We start from the raw sequence: 22013 nt of genomic DNA on the forward strand, positions 1-22013 counted from the left end.
TCCTTAACCTGATAGAGGACCCCCACAAACAAAAAAAAACCCCTATAGTTAATATAATCGGTGACAGACTGAATGCTTTCTCCCCTAAGTTTGAGAACAAGGCAAGAAGGTAAACTCTCACTATTCCTATTAACATTATATTGGAAATTCTAGCCAGTGTAATAATGCAAATAAATAAATAAATAAAAGGCATAGAGATAGGAAAGAATGAAATAAAACTGTCCTTCTCACAGATGACCTGCTTATCCAGGTAAAGAATCCCACAGAGTTTAAAAGACATTCTTGGAACTAACTAGTGATTTTAGCAAGGTTGTAGGGTACACGTTTACACACAAAAAACTCCACTGAATTTCTGTATACTAGCAATGAGCTACTGGAAACTGAAATTTGAAAAATAATAGTGCTCCAAAGAATAAAATACTTGTATATTTCACGTAAGTAAAAAAAAAAAAAGTGCAGGATTTCTGTGATGAAAATTGCAAAACACTGATGAAACAAAGCAAAGAAGATCTAAACAAATGGAGAAACATACCATTCATGAGCTGAAAAACTTAATGTAGTTAAGATGTAAACTCATCCCAAATTGGTCTAAAGATCAATGTGATTCCAATAAAAATTCCAACAGGATTATTTGTATGTATGAATAAACAGATTCTAAAATTTATATTGAAAGGAAAAGGAACTAGAAATTCAGAACAATTTTGAAAAAGAAACAAAGTTGGAGGATTCATGCTTCCTGATTTTAAAACTTACCATGTAATTACAAAATGTGGTATTGATGAAGGGATAGTATATTGATCAGTGGAATAGAAAACAGAGTCCAGAACTACATCCATATAAATATGTTCAAAATGGTCAATTGTTTTTTGACAAAAGTTCAAGAGAAATTCAATGGAGAAACAACAGACTTTTCAACAAATTGTGTTGGAACAATTGATTACCCAATATGCAAAAAAATTGAATCTCGAGCTAATGAAATTAACTCTAACTCAAAATGGATCATAGGTATGTAAAATGTAAAACCATAAAACTTTTAAAAGAAAACGAGGGAGAAGGTTTTCATGACCTTGAGTTTGGCAAAAGTACAACCCGTAAAAGAAAATATTGACAAATTGGACTTCAACAAAATTTGAAATTTTTGCTCTATAAAACAAACAAAAATTCATATCCAACAAAGGACTAGTATCCAGAATCTATAAAGAACTCAAGGTCAACAATAAGAAAGAAGACAATACAATTTAAAAAAATACCCAAGGGATTTAATGAGACATTTCACCATAGAAGTTATATGGATGGCCAAAAATCCCACAAAACCACAAAGCATTGCTCAGTTATCATTAGTCACTAGGGAAATGCAAACGAAAATCACAGTCAGATACCACTGCACAGTTACTAAAATGCCTAAAACAAAACAAAATATAAAAGCCAATAATACAAAGATTTGGCAAGGGTGTGGAGCAACTAGAATTCTCACATATTGTTACTGGGGATTCAAAATGGTACAATCACTGTGAAAAACAGTTTGGCAATTTCTGATAAAATTAACTATATACTTATCATATGACCCAGCATTCCCCCAACTAGGTATTTACCCCCCAAAAAACTAAAACCTCATGTTCACACAAAAACTTGTGTTTATAGCTGCTCTCTTCATAATTGCCAAAAACCCAAAGGTCTTTCAGTGGATGGATAAGAAATTGTGGCTTATCCTTATAATGGATACTATTAAACATAAAGAGAACAAATCTACTGATACATGCAACAACTTGGATGACTCTCAAAAGCATCTTGCTGAGTAAAAGAAGACAATCTTAAAAGTCTACATCATGAATGATTCCATTTATACAACATTCTGGAAAAGTCACAACCATAGGTACAGAAACTAGATCGGTGGTTGCCAGGGAGTGGGGATGGGGAAGGTTTGACAACAACGGAGCAGCACAAGTGAGTTTTCTGGGGTGTTGGAACTGCCCGTACCTTGACTGTGGTGGTGGTTGCGTGAAGCTATACACGTTAGAGCTCAGAGAACTGTATACGAAAGAAGCAACTTTGCTGTAGGTAAATTTAAATTTTAAAAAAACTTAAAAATATTTGGGACTCCATAGTCTATTTCTGTCGTTCTCAGCCCGGCTTGGAAGTCTGTGAATTTTTCATGCCCCCACTCAGGCTTGTTTTGCCCTGTGAAGGGCATCCACTCCTGTATCCTGTGGGCACTGCTGGGTATGTGTGCATGTCTACCATGTGTATGCACATGCACACTGCGGGGAACAGCTATACACAAGATGACATATCAGAAAAACTGTCCTACTGCACTTGAGTTAAAATCTTAATTAAAAAAAATATGGACTGAAATCAGGGGAGCCTGAGTTCTGATCATGTTAATCAATGACTTCTCATGGCAAGATTGCCAGATTTAGCAAATAAAATTGCAAGATGCCCAGTTAAATTTGAGCTTCAGATAAACAGCAGATAGTTTTTGAGTATATGTATATCCCAAACATTGCACAGTTCTGTATTTTATTTGACAACTCTATCCCATGGATCTGAAAAAATAGTAAAGTTTCCTTTGCCCATGATCCTTGTTAGTTCTTTGGGACTAATTTAAGCCAACTCCATGTGCTTATTCCTGCATTCATTCGTTCATTTGTACACTCAATTCAGTAAGTATATCGAGAGCCTACTAGGTACCAAGCCTCTGTTTTATTTATACAGGTGAACAGTAAATGGGGCCAGTCTCTAAGCTCAAAGAGCTAAAATCTAGGTTGTTACTGATTCTGGCCGCCAAATACCCCTGAGTCCCAAAAAGCCTAGGCTGTCTTTTGTATTTCTTGTATTTAAGATAAAGTTCAGCTGAGGGAGGGCAAACACATCAAGTATGGGCCGAAGGGCCTAGATGGGAAGGATGCTTCCAGTAGACTGGAGATCCAGCCAGGGGAGCCCAGCTGTGCCTGGTCCCCCACAGCCCTCCCATGGTAAGAAGCCCTTCCTTCTCTGATGACTGATGGGGAGGAAGCAGCATGGGGCTGTCCACAGGGACTTCTCCATTAAGGAGCTTCTCCCCAACAGGTCCTTTGGCTCAGAGCCTGCTCATTCATTCATCACCTGCAGGCAAAGTAGGGGCTGGCTGGGATAAGCACTTCACCTCCTCCTCAGTGCACCTGGGCCCCCAGACAGCCCCAGGCCAGATGAAGCATGCTCCGCCCCCACCCTCTTCGTGCGTCTCCTCAGGGCCGCTTTACCTGGCTGGGACCCTTGCTTTTGGTTGTGGAGGGCAGGGTGTGTTGCTCAGGGTCCATTCTGACCCCTCTAAGCTGTGAGAGCCACTAGAAGCAGACCAGTGCCGGGAGCCCCCAAAGCCCAGGGTCACCCCTTTTCTTATACAACTCTGAATGGTCAGCATCCTGCCCGGGTCTGCCCATTGGGTAGGAGAGTAAGTATTGGCAAAAGAAGTGTGAAACTGATGATCTTTCAATACAACTAAATCAGATTAGATGAACTGCTATTATCAATTCATAGCATCCTCACATATCAGCGTGGGATCAATCCACACAAGGGAAGCTGGCAATTATAGAGAGAAAGAAATGTAAATAGATAATCAGATAGATGGATAGGTAGATAGGTGAACAGACAGGTGGATGAACAGACAGATAGATGGGTAGTCAAATAATAGATTTCATTTCACATGAATGGCTTGGAAACCCAAATATGAGAAGTTTCTAAATGTACTTTTTGTCTTGTACAATTAGTTTTTATACTTTAGGAAAACTGGACCAGTTAGTTTGACTTTAATTTCTAATTAATTTTTCTATCTAGTCATTGTGAATCAAACAGCATGGTGGGACACCCCATGGATATCTAAATTAAAAATGTAATGGCAACTTATATTTTAATGCCATCAGAATATTTGCAGGCATTTTCAGCTGTAAGATCATTATCCTCACTATGATACTAGAATTTTTCTGATGTTTCACACTCATGTATCTTTATATTTTTAAGACCGACTTTGTTTATGTATATCTGATATCTTTAAACATCTTGCTAACACAATCTAACAATAATTACTTCACCCTTTTCACTGATGCACTGAGACCAGGATAGACATATTGTACAACTGAAACCCCCAAAGTCACCGTCAATATTTGGGACTAACTTCATAGCAGGCTTTGTGCCATGTGGATGAGAAATGTCTTTTGCTTGTGGGACATCATCTCTTAAGGGGAAGTAATGCAAACTTCCCTCAGTGAAGTCACTCATTCAAAAGTCATTATTCTTTCTCCCGACTCTCATAAGACCCATTCACTAGATATGTAAGAGGAGAGCCTTGCCTCTGCTGTGACTTCCCATGAGCCTTGAGATCACTCCCTGTGCCCTCCACCCCTTCCCAGAATGAGCTGTTCGTTCATGTGAAAAGCCCTGTGGCAGGTGGAGACGTGAGTGGTCACTGCGGGGCTCTCTATTGAGTGGGTGTGTCTAGAATCTCTGCCAGACCTAAAACAGGCACGAATGTTCAACTCAGGCATCATCTGCGCTGGAGGAAAGAATTACTGTTTGTCCAGCACCCACTCTGGGCCAGGAACTGTGTCCTCTACTACTTGCTTTACAATTTTGTCTGCTTTTTGGAGTATAGACTCACTGGAGGTCTAACCATTAAGTGGTTTTATTTTTTCCACCTCTGCCCCCAGCTACGTTATATCGAGCCCTGCTCTCCTGTGAGCAGAAGGACAGATTGCTAGGAAGGGGACAGACTAGAGGCAGAAAGATTTCTGTGCAGCTCACAGCAATATCGCCACCAGACACTTGGCAGAGATGATGGAGAGAAAGACAGCAGGAGAGAGATGTGGACAGCAGGGGTGGAGTCTTACAGGGACCCCCACAGTTATAGGGGTTTTCCGACATCAATTTTGGAAATGCTTCACAATGTCAAGAGCCACTTACTACTCTTCATTCAGGTGATATGTACCAAAGTAACTATTGCAAGCATGCTGCTGGACCATTTCTGTATCTCTGATCTCCATAGTAATTATGCAAAGTGTCAGTCCTATTTTTAATATAGGAGAATTGAGGTTCAAAGAAGTCAAGTGTCTTCCCCAAGTTCACAAGACAGCACAGCTCAGCCAAACCTAGGCTACCTAGCTATTACACACCTACAAGCCTAGGTGTGTAATACCAAAGTTTATGATCTTCCCACTACACTATCCTGCCTCTCTTTTCCTTCTGTTGCCTTTTCTTTAGGCTTGTTGCCTGTTATCCCACTGTCCAGGGACCAATGTGTGGGGTGCTTGTTTTCATAGATATATATATGTGTATATATCTGAATATAACCGAGTAATACGAATTTTAAACATATTTTACTAGCATTAGTGGAGTCATTTAAGTGTAAGAGCTTGGAGATTGACAAGGAGAGAAAGAGGGAGAGAGAGAGGAACAGTTTAAAGGGTACGTGTAATGCCACCAGCCAGTTCATTTAATAGGCCTGTGCCCCAAGTGGGCGGTGATAGAGACAGGAATCTGTTGTTCCTCAGCCCCTCCAGTCCCCACGAGCCCCCATGGTGAGAGCTTCCTGTAAAGATGCAGGTTTTCGTCCAGCATGGCCCCAGAACCCTGGCCCACAGCATTCCCACATGCCCACCAGAGAAGCCGGCCCTCTGCTGCCCTGGGCCGGTGCGGGGAGGCGGGCGGAGGGCTGCCGGCCGTGCAGGGCCCTGAGAGGCTGTGCGCAGCCGCCAGAAGTGCGGATTTTCACAGCGTGGGCTCACTTGGAAACCTAACACTTGTAAGATGCACTTCCGCGCTTCCCAAACGGCAGGCCTTCTCCGAGTGTGGGTCCTACGATGCGCTCCACCCGCTACAGCCCCCAACACACACATTCTCTCCGCCAGCCCTTAGAGGCCCTTCATGCCTCCTTCACACAGCAGGTGCCCTCCAGTTTGCCATTTCATTCAGTCCTCACAGCTCTCCTCAGAGGTAGGAATATTCCTCCCACCCAAAGATAAGGACCTGGTGGTGGGGTGGGTGTAAAGTGGTTTATCCAAGCTCACACCGCTCGCCTTACTCCAGGGCTTCTGGGTGGGATGTTCTTTCCATGACATCAGAGCTACAGCACACAGAGTGTCTGTGTGGAAATTATCAGGTTCACTTCATTTGGCAATTATCTGGTTAATTTGATCAACGCAGTGCTAAGGATCTTATATTATGCATGTATACCTTCCTCTACCCCTAATATTGTGTACTTCTGCATCCTCAGCACCAGTGTGGGTCTGCACATGTGCTGCCTGGGAAGCCATTATCTGTCAAACTGCCCTCTTCCCCCTGGCTGATAATAAGAATTCAACTTTTATTTGGAGCAAAAGTTCCCAGGGGGTCACATGGCCCAATAACAAAAGATTATGATTTCTTATTGGTTTAATAGCATCTATTTTGTAATTCTGAATGTACCCTGTTTTAATTGGATTTGTTAAAGGAACAAAAGGGAATAGGTGCCTTACAATTAAAATAAAATATTAAGACTATTAGTTTAACAGACTAGAAATGCCTTGTTCATCAACCAACACATTCAAAGCACACAAAGCAACCTTGACACCTGGAAAGCAAAGAACCAAAGTCAGTGCTGGCACCTTTAAACCCCTAGAGATGGGCATTAATTCAATTTCAATCACCGTGGTTTAAGCACTGCTATGCGATCGCATTCTCTCCTCACAGCCATGGCTTCCATTGCAGATAAGGAAGCTGGGCTCAGAGAAGTGGCTTGGCAGGGCGAAAAGCGCAGGGGCTTTAGACCCACGTGGGTCGCCACCCAGCTCCCCATTTACTGTCAGGTGACCCTGGACAGTCTGTGGAGCCTCACTGAGCTTCAGCCCCGCCTTCCGTAAATGGGATAACAAAAGTGGCTGCTTCTGAAGGGTGGCGTGAGGGTGAGTGAGGGCCTCGGAGGACTTTGCTGTGACGGTGGGGGGTGGAGTGCAGGGAGGAGCCGCAGCTGGACAGGACGGCACAACTGATGACAGTGGAGCCAGCGCTCCAGGATTCCAACTGGGTAGAACCCTGATTCAGACCCCACAGCCCAGCGTACTTACTTGCTGGGGCATTCCCGCCTCCCAGGTACAGACCTCAAATTACTTTATTTGGAGGACAAAGAGATATAGCTCCTTTGAGGCACAGAGCCACCCACCCACCCAGGATCGCAGAGTGGGGGGGCAGTTCTCAAGTGCCCAGTGATGTGTGCATTCTTTCTGCACCACGACGCCATCTGGCCCCAGTGAGAACTTGCTGAGGGGTGGACATGGTGCAGACCCAGGTGTACCCAGCTGTGTGCACTGGCCAGCCCCGTGGTGTGGTACCCCCATTTGCTGTAGAACAGTCCCTAGCTCCGAGGAAAGCTTTGCTGTAAACCCGCCCACCTGTGAAGTTGTGAGATACCTTGAAGGGGAGCCCTGAGGATCAACTGTAAGGGAACAGCCAAACCTTCCCTGGCCCTTTGGGATTCATTTCTTCATCAATAGTTCACACTGGATAACTACTATCAACGAGGTGCTGATTAATGCAGCAGACAGAATGAAGGCTCTGCTCACATCCTAAAAGGGAGATGAACCAAAGCAGACAAACATAACACCAGGTGGTGAAGAGTGCCAAGAATAGAAAGAGCAGGGGCAAAAGAAATAAGAGAATGGTGTTGGGAGATGTGGTCTTTTGAAGAGGCGACCAGGAAGGGCATCTTTGAACAGAAGACATCTGAGCAGAGATGGAAGGAAGTGAGGATGCGGGGAGGCAGGGAGGGGATTTCAGATAGAGGATGCTCCAGATGGAAAGGCTCTGTGACAGAGGGGAGGGGAGGGACAGCATGAGGGTGGGAGAAGGAAGGAGGCAGGGAGAGAAGGAAGAAAAGAAGGAAGGAAAGGAGGCCAAAGATATGATTTAAAGTAAACAAAACCCAGGGCAGACATGATCTGGCTTATTTTTCAAATGATACTTCAGCTGTTGTGAGAAAAATCTCCAGGGCGTGTCAAACCAAGGAGAGAAGGCCGGTCCCTACACTTCCCCCAGCGTGACCACAGACAGGGCCGTGCCCTCTCCTCTCTCATTTCTACCTGAGCCAGGAGGAAACCCAGCCCTGGGACAGCCCCATGCTCTCCTGAGTCTCCGGCAAGCTTGGCCATGCTAGAGAGTCAGGGGAGGGGGGCGGGGTACGCAGCCACTCTTGTTTCCCTCTAGAGATGTTCTCTCAGAACCAGCAAGCCCACCACTGCACTGAAACCTCTCGGTCAAGCACAGGTGGCTGTGATATAAAAACCACATAGCCTTTTACATATGGGTGACAGCAGTATGGTGCAATGTGTGTGTTTGTTTATTTAAACCTCAGCTAAACTTTCCCCCAATCCAGAGGTGAAGGGCATTGGAAGGACCATGGTCTCATTTTTAAAGGGATACTTTAGGTTAAAGAAAAAGTGTGCAAAAGGATGGTTTGGGGCTCTTTCTATGTAAGGCACCTGTCTTTCAAAAATGCTGTGACTTCTAATCCTTTTTCTGTAGAAATATTTTCTGAATTCACATTTCCCTTTCCTCCTTGAGTCTTTATCAGGCTTATTTGAAGTTATTACTAAAACATTCAGGACTATCATTAAGAGAGAACCCTTTTCGGATGACTTTGGACAAGTAGATACAACTTGCTAAGAATGATGTGAACAAAGGCAACATAGCGGCCCGCACTTTGTTTAGGACAGGGAAGCTCTTCAGCATTTTACAAATAGGGATATTACCCATGTATTAGCCATTCTGTCTGTTCCCTTCCGGTTATGTGTAAAGTAACTCAGTAGAAGACAGGCACTCGGACTGCAGGGAACGTGGAGGCTTTGAGGCCAATAGAACTGGGCTCCATCCCCACCTTCACTGCCAACCTGGTTTTAATCATGAGCTCAGTTTACTGATCTGCAAAATGGGTTAGAAAATTGCAAGTTGTTGTGAAGAATAAATGAAGTGATGACTGTATGTTAAGTGTCTAGTGTGCACTGGGTACTCAGTGAATGGTAATCTGGTTCCTGGCACCTTTATGATGGTAAATAATGCTGATAGAGTCACCAAACAGCACCATATTGATTGCCTCCCTCAAATTAGTAGCCCCAAGACACTCCCCACTGATCATTAATCCCAGATGTAGGATTTGTGGAACAGTCTTTGCTGATTAGCAAGCACAAAAGTCTTTGCAACCTTTTAAACACAAATTATTAGTAATAATAGTGATAATAGTAAAAGAAAAGAAATGTAACAGCAACTTGTAGATACGATAATACCTTTGTCCACTTTAACCTCTAGAGCTTGCTAGAGCCCAGGCAACTCACTTGCTCATTCATTCATTCATTCATTTGTTCAACAATTTGTACTCAAGTCATTCTATAGGTCAGGTCAGATGAGAAGATATGCAGTGAACATGACAGACGTGTTTCTCGTGAAACTCCTATTTTAGGAGAAAGCAAATCAAGCAAGAAAAACAAAACAAACAAAAAGACCCAAGATTATGTCAGGTGGTTTAAATGCTCTGCAAAAAATAAAACCTCATGATGTGAAAGGGAACACCCAGGGGTCAAGAGAGAATGTTGATGGCGGGGTGAGGGGGGGGACTAATTTAGACTGAGGTAGATGGGGAAGTCCTCTCCCAGGTGACATTTGTGCTGAGACTTGAACACTAAGAGGCCATGTGGGAGGATTTGGGGAAGAACACCCCCAGAAAGGGGCATACCAAGTGCAAAGTCCTAACAGTGGGGAGAAAAAGGAGATGTGGGGGTGGCTGGAGCAGGGACAGCAAGGAGAGGGTAGAAGATGAAGACAGAGGACTTTATGAAAGGTACAATACGTTACATGCATTATCTCATTTAATTCATCCACCCCACTTAACAGGTAACGCAGCGAGCCCCAGAGCACATACCTTGCCAAAGTCACATGCTAGTCAAGCAGAGCCAGCCCTTGTCCGTGGGCTTAATTGCCATTTGGCTTATCCATGAAAGTTTGACTTGACAACGTCCTGTGATAAATTTGGCTCTATGGGCCAGCAAGGAAGCTCCTGACTCATCATGTTTTCCAGACACCACCCTAAACTGGGCTAGATCCTGTGGGAACGTTCATAACAGCCCAGCTGAAGCCCCATCCTTAAGGCTCATCCCTCACTGAAAAGAAGGCACGCGTGTGTTATCACACTCGGCTCTGGGGGTTGAGATGAGTTCTACTATGTGAGACAGGTAGAGAGCTTGAAAATTGAAAATTGGCAATGAATCCAACTGGCCATGAGCTGAAAGCTGGTGATGGTTGGTGCAGCTGGGTAGCCTAGCCCATCATGCCCACTTGGAGGGGCACGGTTCAGCTGCACGCCTCATGCTCTAAGAGTACCAGGGACCAGGAAGTATCACCTAGCTTTGATGAAGACCCACCCAGATGATGGGTAGAGGGAAAGAGCATGAAGTCCTCCCCTTTCATCAGCATTGCCAAGTAAAGAGCAGTGGGCAACAGTGGGAGACCCTTGGAGCCCCAAGAGGAAGCTGGCGCCACCAAGCACCAGGCCTTAAAGGTCAGTCTCTAGACAACAGTAGGGCTCAGGCACACTGAAGAGCGGACAGGGGCAGCCTCAGCTCCTCCCTTCCCCCCTCCAGGCTGAGGCTCAAGCCCAGAGTCACCCCAGCTTGAAGACCAGTCAGAGCTGTGTCCCCCCCTAGTTGTATGACTTAGCACACATTTCCTCACCTTTCTGACTCCCCATTTCTTTACAGGAGAGCTGGTCATCAGCGCTTGGTTCACATAACAGCCATATGGTTTGTAAATGTATTGAGAACCTACTATGTGCCAGACTGTTTGCAAATCAATTTAACACATTTAAATTAGGTTCCTGCCTTCAGACTGCGTGTATGGATTATATTGACCACCTACTCTGGGCCAGGCATTTTATAGACACTGTAAATAATTCTTACACCTGCCTGATCTATTTATTGATTTTCATCTCCACTGGACAGATACGGTGCCTGAGGCTCAGAGAGGCCAAGTAGCTTGTCCAAAGTCATAAAGACTCAAAGTAGGGGCACCTACCTTTGCCTGTTGTGGAGATAGAGATGTGAGGCATGTACTGTAGTGTGTCCATGAAGAATCCCTCCTTACAGGGCCCAGCCCAGCCTAGGACTCAACCATTTGTTCATGGGTTCCAGTGTTCAGGATCACTCGTAGAAATGGCTTGCCTCCAGACTTCTCAAAAGACAGACTGTGCTCCAAACCCCAGCACAGTCAGCAGAAATCAGGTGAGGTCTGCTGAGGTTACCTGCACAGGCTGCAGCCTCCCGACTGAACGAGCACTGCGGTTTCCTTAAAGGGATAACTGGCTGGGTGAGGAAGCAGTTCAAACACTAGTCTCCACCTGCTTGTGGAGCAGGAAACAACGTTCAAGGAGACTGAGACTTTGGAAAGATCATAAAGCATGACCGCAAAGCCCCACAGACTCCCACACTAACCTCCCAAGCTTGTCCACGGCCCAGGCGCCCGAGAATGCCCAGCTGGCTCCCCAGCTATCTGCCCTCCTGCCTGGGGCTCGGGACCAGCTTCCTCCCCTCCTACATAATGAATTAGCTCGTGTCTGGGGTTTGTAAATAAAGCACACCAGGAGAACAGGCATTTCCAAAGTTGCTTACTCAAAAAGAGGAGAGAAAAAGAGTTTGAAGAGGTCGTAGTTTGGCAGAGTTAAAGTAAAATAAATGCAACCAGAGGAAAACTTACCCTGTTCGGCCCAGTTCTTCCTCCTCGACTGTGAAACTTTGTCACCAGGCAACAAGAGACCTGGGACCTGGCGTTAATTAGCATAATCTTGACGCCAGCCTGCAAGGTGAGAGAACACAGTGCCGAAAGGGTCTCCAGGACAGGGTCTGGGGTCCCTGGGGCTTGCGGTGGGCTTCTTCCTGGCTTCCCCAAGCAGTGCCCTGGGGATTACAGTACCAGGACGGCTGCCTTCCATGGCGACCTCCGGAAGTAGACGTTGCTAACAGAGGGGAAAGAACCATGTTTGCCTCTTTGAAGGGACAAATATCTTACTTCTATAGCATTGAGTCCCATGAAATATCGTTCGACTTCCTTGTAATTTGCCCCAGTATTTCTTTCTGCTCTTTGGTTTTTGAGAGGGCTGTCTTTTATCTGTTTATTTGAATTTAATTATTTCTTGCAGTTTTCTTTACACCCTTTTTCCATGGTTAGATCAGAGTGACTATAATGCTCATAAAAATCAGACATTCAATAGTGATTTTTTCTTAATTAATATTATGCCATTCAGTGCTAGTATGTAGTTTCTAAACTCGACATTTTGAATGAATGTGCAATACTGAATCTGGTGGACTTTGCTTTTCCTGTTGTTTCCAATTTGGCAGTATCATGACTAAGGCTGCAAGGAAAATATCTGGGCATTTATAGTCTTTTTGTTCAGTTTCTTTTCCTTTAAATTAAATTCCCAGAAATTGAGAAATTTGGCAAAAAGGATAAATGTTAAAATTATTATGCAAATAATAAAGTAACATTGTAGAACAATTAGAAAATGCATATATAGAAACAAAAATATAAAAATACTCTAAATTGTATTACCCAGGTTGAATTTTAAAAATAAATTAAATAATTAGCAAATAAATAATTTGAAATGCAAAATTAACCCAAGCAATGAAAATTTTGGCAAGTACAAAAAAGCAAAAAGAAAAAATTTAAATTAAAAAATAAAAATATAATAAATCATTAAATTAGAAATATAGTTAACTATAAAATTTTTTAAATACACGAACACCACCACCATCCTGTTTAATCCAAAATGAAATAAAATAGATCATTTAATTTAGACAGTAAATGGATTTAACGTAATGAGCAAATGAAGATAACTAGAAAATTAAAAGTTACCTGAACTCCTACAACTTAGTGCATTTCTAATTAGAATATTCAAAAAGCACATAATTTAAATTAGAAAATAAGTAATCTGAAAATCATAAAACATAAATAGGCAAAAATAAAATCAGTACTTTAAGGGAGAAAATACACAAGAAAAATACATTTGAAAAATTTTTTTAATTTTTAAAAATTTTATTGAAGTATAGCTGATTTACAATGTTGTGTTAATTTCTTCTGTACAGCAAAGTGATTCAGTTATACATATATATATTCTTTTTCATATTTTTTTCCATTATGGTTTGTCACAGACTATTGAATATAGTTTCCTGTGCTATACAGTATGACTTTGTTGTTTATCCATCCTATATATAATAGTTTGCCTCTGCTAACTCTAAACTACCAGTCCTTCCCTTCCCTACCCCCCTCCACCTTGGCAACCACAACTCTGCTCTCTATATCTGTGAGTCTGTTTCTGTTTTGTAGATATGTTGATTTGGATCGTGTTTTAGATTCCCCATATAAGTGGTATCATATGGTATTTGTCTTTCTCTTTCTGACTCACTTCGCTTAGTGTGATAATCTGTAGGTCCATCCATGTTGCTGCAAATGGCATTATTTCATCCTTTTTGATGGCTCAGTAATATTCCATTGTATTTATATACTACTTCTTCTTTATCCATTCATCTGTCAGTAGACATTTAGTTTCCCTGTCTTGGCTACTGTAAATAGTGCTGCTATGAGCATAGGGGTACATGTATCTTTTCGAATTATGACTTTGTCTGGGTATATGCCCAGGAGTGGGATTGCTGGATCATATGGCAACTCTATTTTTAGTTTTTTGAGGAACCTCCATACTATTTTCCATAGTGGCTGCACCAATTTACATTCCCACCAACAGTGTAAGAGGATTCCCTTTTCTCCACACCCTCTCCAGCATTTGTTATTTGTAGACTTTTTAATGATGGCCATTCTGACTGGTGTGAGGTGGGTCCTCATTGTAGTTTTGATTTGCATTTCTCTAATAATTAGCAATGTTGAGTATCTCTTCATGTGCCTATTGGCCATCCGTATTTCTTTTTTGGAGCAATGTCTATTTAGGTCTTCTGCCCATTTTTCCATTGGGTTGTTTGTTTGTTTTTTTGTTGAGTTGTATGAGCTGTTTGTCTATTTTGGAAATTAAGCCCTTGAATATATCGTTAGCAAATACTTTCTCCCATTCCGTAGGTCGTCTTTTCGTTTTGTTCATGGTTTCCTTTGCTGTGCAAAAGCTTGTAAGTTTGATTAGGTCCCACTTGTTTAGATAAATACATTTTAAAATACAGATATGTAAAACCTTATAAAAATTAAAGCCACTCAGTTTCAGCATCTAGAGGTAACTTTATGTTATATAAACTTCCAGACTTTTCATGCATCGACAGCATCAGGCTTATGGCATGGTTGTGCAATAATAATTTGGTAATTTTGCTCATGTTCATTTCTGACTCCAAATATACACAAGTTACCAATTTGTCAGGTAACTGCCCTCTAATCCAGCCAGAACAAAGATTTTTGTTGTCGTTTTATTTATTTGCTTTTGTGCGCTTGTCTTCAGAGTCAGGGCCCGGGGTCAAGGTGTGGTCCGGCAAGCGCTCTGCACAGCCCGGTGTGCTGGGCTGTCATGGGTGCCTGCACCAGGCTTCAGCAAACCCTCATGAACTTCCCTAGTCTGCACCCCACCTCTTACCCCACCTCCATTTCCACATCTGAAGATGGAGATCATGGCTATCTCATTGAGTCTTTGTGAAAATTAGACAGTTGACAAAAAGTCTTTGCAGTTTCTAATGCATTAGACAATTATTATTATTGTTTTTATGCAAAATTTCTACATGTTAAAGAAATAAAGACAGGAAGTTATAATAGAAATATTATAGAAGGTCAATATCCTGTTAATTCAGCAGGAAATCTCTGAACTGCAAGAATGCCTGTCTATTAGTGGATTTCTACTGACCTACAGTCTAGATCTGAAAACTAGGCTAAACCCAAATTTGCTTCTGAGGAGGGAAAAAGGAAGGGAGTGTGTTTCTATTACCAGTCTCTTGGCTCCTCGTGGAAAACTCTGCCCACCCCGCAGACTGCTTCCCCCGCATGCTCCTCCAGAGCCGCACCTCGGCAGAAGGCAGGGCAAGATGCTGGCCAGTACTTGCCCTTTCTTGAGGCACAGCACAAATCATTAGTAGACACATTTCTAGTTTGCCAAGATGAGTGAATTTTCTTCTCCTTGTGGTTTGTGTTTTCTTGACACCTCTTAGTTACTCACTAACCCATTTCACCATGGCCTCATGACTATTTTGCAAATAGAAAAGACACAGGAGAATTTGGAGAGGCATCAGGCTTTTTAAATATGTCCACTTTAGCTCAGGAGGCCCAGTTTCCCTGTGGGCCCTCCCTGGATGTCTGCCAGGTTACTGTCTTAGTGCCTAAGGACTAACCATAGCCCGCTAGCCCCAGAGGTGAGGAGGAGGAGGATGGGCAGATCTCCCATCCCTTCCTGGGCTGAGAGGGTGCAGCCTCCAGCCAGATGAGTCCCTTGGCAGAGACCCTTTTGGCCTGGGCTAGCCCACCCTCTGAAGGCCCCTGGTAGGCTTCTCTGCCAGGCTCCCTAGGGAAGATGTGAGTTCCTGGGCTATGCCCTGGCTCACTCTGGGAGACAGGCTCAGGGTAGAGTGGAGGTGTCAGTCAGGTGGAGCTGGACCAAAGAGGTGGAGTCAAAGGCAAGATGCTGAGGCAAGCCGTGGGCACTGAAGTAGGAGTAGGAAGTGCCCCAAGGCCACGTGACGGCAGCACTCACACTTCAAACCACTTCTAGGAGTTCAAGGACATAGATGTGATTTAAAGTGAAGCAGCGCAGATAAAAATCACCTCTCAAAATAGAGAAGAATTTGAACCCAGCCTAGCGGTTGACCACACACAAAGTTCAGCTTGAAGATAGTGTCCCGTCTTTGGAAGTCATCCAGAGGAGTTTAGATACCTGTCTTGGGATGGGAGTGAGGTTGGTAAGATGTCCTCTGTGGGCCCACCGTGCTAGGCCACCTTCAGGTTAGACAGAGTGACCTACGTAGTCTCAGTGACTTTGGACTCTTCCATTCTTCTCCACACCATCCCAGGTTGCCCAAGGGCCTGGACTCTTGCCCCGTAGACTCCATGGCAAACCCTGAGCTGACAGAGCAGGAGATCTGATTCACAGGTGGCACAATTATTCTAAGATCTTACAGAGTGGTACTGGCAGAACAAAGCAGGTCTTGACCAGAAGCAAATCTTCACTTTTACACTACACTCTTCTTCCTCCCAGAGTAAAAAAAAATCAACCCTGCTCTAGGATAGTGTCAACATCAACTAGAACTATGCCCATTGAGGGAGCCCTGTGTCCACACCTGTGCTAGCCTGTTCCAGACCCGTGGTTACACTTGCTCCCCAGCACTCCTGGGTCAGCCATGTTTGAAGGATGAGGTAACAGGAGTTCAGAGCAGTCAAGTGGTGGGGGCAGGATTTGAACCCAGGTTCTAGTGACTCCAAACCGGTACTCTTTCCCGTGCTGCCTCCCTCGGACCTTGGAAGGGCTTTAGAAAGCCAAGAGCCATCTCTGGCACCTTGTTTAATATAAAATTTACACTATAATAATGGAATAGTGCAGTGTATCAACTCTTAAAGAAATACTTTAATCACCAGATATTTACAAAATTCACATAAACCATTCCAAGAGTTCTGTAATTGCCTTCAGATGAACATGAATTTTTTAAAAAACTTTTTTCAAAGAGAACTCACCTTTGGTGAGGTGTCTGGATGCTGGTAGTGGCGTCTTTTTCTGATGGTAATGAAATGATAGATCTTCCTTGGCGCTCATAGCTGATGAAATGAGGAGTGGGATGGTAAATTGCCTTTATCTTATGCATACCATTCCGCTGGGTGGCAATGTCACAAAAGACCACAGATAAAATTCTAGAACTCTTTATGAAAAAGATAAACAGAGGCTCTCTCGTTTCCTGGATCTTAACAGGCATGTTTTGCTCCCCTAGTCCCCTTCCACTGTCAGAGTTCTAAAATAAAGTAGCAAGATTCGCAGGCTTTGCCATACCAGCTCCACATCCTTGTAGCTCAGCCCCACATCCTCAGAAAGGCTCAGAACACATTCTTTTCCGAGGTGGTCAGCTTTGCTCTCTCCAGCCTGGGCTCTGTCCTCACTTACAACCTTCAAAGCAGTCTGCCTTCTGGAACTGGGGTAGTGGCAGGCTCACAGACAGGGCGAGAAAGCCAAATCTTCACTTGAGCCTTTGCAAGCTAATGCAATAAATGTGACCATGTTTTTGCCTGTTTGTTGTTGTTACTGTCTGCCTGAATAAAATGGCCCAAAAGGATGATTTCTCTATTGGGGGAAAGAGGTGAATCCGAGCCAGGGAGTTGCTTTCTGTGTATGGAAAGTCTGCCAAGGAAAGTATTGAATGAGGAATGGTGGGGAGCCCGGAACAGATGATGTGACAGCAGTGCTGTGACGGGAAGATGAAGAGTCACTGCCCCTGCTGGGGCACTCGGGCAGCCAGGCCTGTCCACATGAATGCCTGAAGCACCCTGGTGCAGTCCCCGTGGGTGGAACGTCCCCATGGGATGCATGTGGGGGCGGGGTCTGTGGGTACCTGAGCAGGACTGAGGCAGAGGGCATGGCTGGAGAGAGGCAGGACTTGGTTTGGTTCAGTGGAACACCCTGAACAAGAACCTGGTTTGGGGAGTAGAAGGAGAGTCTCAGGGAGACAGAGGGGGAAAGAAAACACAGCTAGAAAAGGAACCAAGTGACCTCAGAGGCTGAGGAACTGGGCTCTACAAATTCCTGCTGAGCGGAAGGGGCATTTCACATGGAGAAGGTTCCTTCCCACGCCCTCCCCAGCACTGCATCCTGTTACACTTTTACATTCTTCACTACCACATGGGTCAAAAATGGTGTTTCTTTGGTTTGAATTGTGTTTCTTAATTGTATTTGTGGAAACATAAATCGGTACAGCCTCTTAAGAGGACAATTTGGCAATATGTAGCACACTTGAAAATTCTCATAGTTTTTAACCTAGTAGTAACATTGCCAGAAATGTATCTCATGGTTACACTCGCAAAGATTCAAGGCATGAAATCATCATGAGATGTAAGTCTCATAAGTCACAGAGATGTATGTCCGAAGATGATCACAGATACATCATTTGTGAGGACAAAGCCCAGCACGGCGGAGGCTCCCACGAGTTCCCATCCATCTGTATGAGGGTGTCCTGCTGTTGTGGCCACAGGGCAATGTGGGCCGCCTCCACCGTGCCGTCAGGCCAGGGAAGCAGGGAGGAGACCCGCGCAGATAAGATGATCCCACATACCAAAAACATTTGTTTAAAAACTGCTTGAGCATATACACTGGTATATGGCTAAAACTCTTCTGGAGATTAACTGTGGATACTTCCTGAGTGGGAGCAGTGGTTTGTAGACTATTATTTTATATTTCATGACCTTCCATATTGTTTGCCTTTCTTAACCACACACATATATTCACATGTGACATGTATTCACATGTGACATGTATTCACATGCATGTTGTGCACATGGGCAAAGAAGGCCAAGATGCGGCTGTGAAAGCCCCGTGTGGGGTGTGAGGCCCCCGAGTCTGCTTCTGCACAGCCCTGGGACTTCTTGGGGCCACGCCTCAGGCAGCAGCGCATTCTGGCATCGCATAAGAGCAACAGGGATGGCAAGAACCCAGCCTTCAGTAGGGCAGCGAGGGGGCAGGGAGAGCTTGGGAAATAATCTTGCTGCCCTGGGAAGTCTGTGGTTCTCCTGGGTGCCCTGGCGCCACGATGCCCCAGAAAGTTCCACCTCTTCCCCCATTCATGCCTTGAGATATTTGGTCACCCCCATCATTTTCTGTCCCACAGGAGATACCCCGGCTCCGACAGGACCGTGCTGCAGAAATGGCAGGTACAGTGACCCCTCAGAGGACTCTGGGTCCAAGGAAACCCTCTGGGAATGCAAATCAGCAAATAGCTCAGGTCCCCAGGATGAAGAGAGAAAGCATGTGGATGGATCAGAGGGATCTTGTTTTTGTTCTTTGTTTTGTTTTCATTTTATTGCTCTTTATTTTATTCTTTATTTTTCTCGGCCACACCACGCAGCGTGTGGGGTCTTAGTTCCCCGACCAGGAATCAAACCAGCACCCCCAGCATTGGAAGGCAGAGTCTTAACCACTGGACCGCCAGGGAGGTCCCAGGATCTTGTTTTCTTAATTTGTTAAAATGTCCCAAATATTTCTCTGAAAAGATCTCACTGATTAAAGGCGATTCTTGAGTCAGAGCTGGGGAGTGAGAGAGAGAGAGAGAGTGTGTGTGTGTGTGTGTATGTGTACACAAACCCTGTATACACACACACACACACACACACACACACATGATCCATCAATGAAGGTGTATGTGTATAAATGAACACACAACTCAGGAAGGCACAGCATTCACTTCTTGTCTTGGGAAGTCACACGTGGCTTCCAGACTGGATGAGCTGACATTCAACCTTGGGTTCTCAGTGGAAGGAAAGGACCCCAAGAGAACCGGCCTTACAGATCACATAGCAACAGGAAAGTAACTCTTGGTCACTCAGGTCCAAAATCCTTTCCCAAGGATCAGGCCAAGGAAAGGAGAGACCGCAGTATTCAGGTCCCATCAGAGATGATGGCTGCACTGGCTGCTCGTTCACCCGTTGGCCTTGATGAATTTTTCCCAAATGCAGTCCCTGTCTCCACCTGTGACATCTTTAAGCAGAGAGCCCTAAGAGTGAGTGTTATCCAAACACGCACGGTCAGGAGAAAGAGAGTTCCTGAAGTCCCAGAGGAAGACAGATCATTCAGCCTGCTGGTGAGGGCCTCTTTCCCGGTGACTGCAAAGTCCCCTCAGCTTATGTTTTCAATCCTAAAGAGGTCAGCAGTAAGTTCACCCAGCATTTGTGCTATTATTTTAATCAGCTTTTGAGTATCACCCAACAGTTGACACAAAAGAATGCTTTAGCCTTCGCTTGGACTGCTGAGTTGTATTTTTTTTTTCTTTTTTTCTGGCTGACTTTGCTTCCTGACCATGTTTGCTTCCGCTCATATTGGAATTAGCGTGGCCTCCCCAAGTCGGGCCAGTTCCAAGCACAAGGTGCACGGGGAACGGCGCAGGTGCACGCTGCCTGCTCCCACCCACACGATGAGGCTTTCCTGTGCAAGCCTGGGAGTTAGACCCCCGTGGCCCTCAGGAGGAGGCCAGCTGTGTTGGGTTTATCCCCTCTTTGACCCTTCTGCAGAAAAGGGACATGAGCAATTTCGAGTATCTCATGCACCTCAACACCCTGGCTGGGAGGACCTACAACGACTACATGCAGTATCCAGTGTTTCCCTGGGTCCTGGCTGACTATACCTCGCAGGTACGTGTTCACGTGGGTGCTGTGCGGTGTCCTGTGGCTTTCTGACCCTGACGACCAGGGCACCCGAAGTCACGCAGAGCCTCTGCGACATGCTTCAGTCCACCTGGGTCTGAGGGCTGCCCTGGGCTCAGCCCCTCACCTGGGAAGAGGCCTTTGGAGTCTGGCTGCCTGGTTTCCTGTCCCAGCCCCACTTGGGGGATGATCCACACGACTAGGACAGTAGTTAACATGCGCCCCCGAGGGCTTCCTGGCTCACTCACTACCATGAAGGCAAGAGATACTCATCTGCTGAGATACTGCCGTGGACCAACACTGGTCCATCAACTGAAGAGGGCCATGAAATGTGTTTCTAGAGCCAACATGTAGAGAGAGAGAGAGAGGGAGGGAGGGTGAGAGAGAAGAGGAGAGAGACACAGAGATACACAGACCCAACGAGGACAAGCTCCTCCCCCGTAACCTGACTTCAGTAACTGAGATGATGGTATGTGGACATCACCCCGGATCTAGACCGGGACATGTAGCCATAAGGGAGGTCAGTGGCAGCACCAGATCATCGGCTGTTCTGACCTCTGTCCCAGGACCTCAGCAGGCAGGGGAGGGAGGAGCAGGAAAGCTGGCACAGCTGGACCGAGGTGACGTCACTGGGGGACGAGCAGGCTATGGAGCAGTGTCCTGACCACCTAGGATCTGGCCACCAGGAGGGGTGCTGGGCTGTGTATGTACAGGGCAGAAGGTGTCTGGGTCCTGGTTCAGATCAGCCTAGCCAGTCCTGCCTTGAGCTGTTTAGATGGCTGACCCCCAGAATTTGGGAAAGGGACCTCAGTTTTTTGTGAGCTCCCATCCACACTTAAGACACTTAACACAGCAAACCTTTTCTCACCAGCCGTATGTTGCTTCTTATTGCACTAGTGATCGTCTGAGGCCCAGGTATTTCAAAAACGAAACTTGCCAATCCCAGCTTCAACTCACATGTTGCTAAGTGGTGGGTCACCAGCCCCTTTTATTTAACCCATACCCTGTATTAAAATTTTGATTACTTAACAGTGTTCAAAAATTGGGAGATTTCTCCTAAAAAGCTGGTTTTCCAGTATCTTTTGGCGAATCCAGAGATCTGGCAACTATGAAGCCCCATTCTGCCCTGGCAAAGTCAGCTGTGGCTGAGTGTGGGTCTCCACAGTGCCATGACTCACGGGGGACTCAGGAGTGCCCGCTTCACTCCCTTCCGCGCCTGGCTGTGGCAGGTGAGGGATGGTGGCAGACCCTGCCTCCCAGGAGAACTGTGGTGATTCACTGCTAGTGAAAAGGAAAAAGGGTGTAAAGAAACACGTCCTTCTATAAAGACATGCAAACCCCAAGGACACCCAACCCTGAAAACTCTTCAGGGCTCCACTGTTGTGTATTCCAAGGGTAGGGGAAGGGTCACCATTACTGCTTTCATCACCCGGAAGGGAGTGCGCCTTCAGAAACACGAGGCCCTTGCTCTCATTTCTTCCCCAAACGGATGACTTCTAAATTCCTAGAAAATCAGTGTGATTCTAAGCAAGAACCCTGAACTATGGAAGCAAACTGCTCTGTGAGGGCAGGAGCCAAGCGTCCATTGACAACAGGAATTCTTTTGAAAGTCTCTTGGGTAACTGGTGGCTATGTTCTGATTTGGGTCAACTTGGAACAGTTCA

At 45.1% G+C, this 22013-nt stretch overlaps 2 protein-coding genes across 4 annotated transcripts in view; one reads left to right on the top strand and one right to left on the bottom strand.

The window, feature by feature from the left end:
• The window catches only part of LRRC18 (leucine rich repeat containing 18), a 28870-nt gene extending 10414 nt beyond the window's left edge, over positions 1-18456 (bottom strand). For 2 of the 3 annotated variants that reach the window (XM_082407149.1, XM_082407147.1), the window contains exon 1: positions 11743-18456. The gene's annotated coding sequence lies outside the window, so the exon portion shown is untranslated. Of the gene's footprint in view, positions 1-11064 lie in introns of all 3 variants that reach the window. The other variant, XM_082407148.1, reaches the window with a different exon arrangement.
• Positions 1-22013, top strand: part of WDFY4 (WDFY family member 4) — a 260133-nt gene that overhangs the window by 202147 nt on the left and 35973 nt on the right. The window contains exons 47-48 of the mRNA XM_082407126.1: positions 18822-18864; positions 20218-20337. Of these exons, the coding sequence (XP_082263252.1) occupies positions 18822-18864; positions 20218-20337 (163 nt within the window). The remainder of the gene's footprint in view (positions 1-18821; positions 18865-20217; positions 20338-22013) is intronic.

This window comes from Balaenoptera borealis (genome assembly GCF_965194805.1).
Source record: "Balaenoptera borealis genome assembly, chromosome: 10".
Lineage (NCBI taxonomy): Eukaryota > Metazoa > Chordata > Mammalia > Artiodactyla > Balaenopteridae > Balaenoptera > Balaenoptera borealis.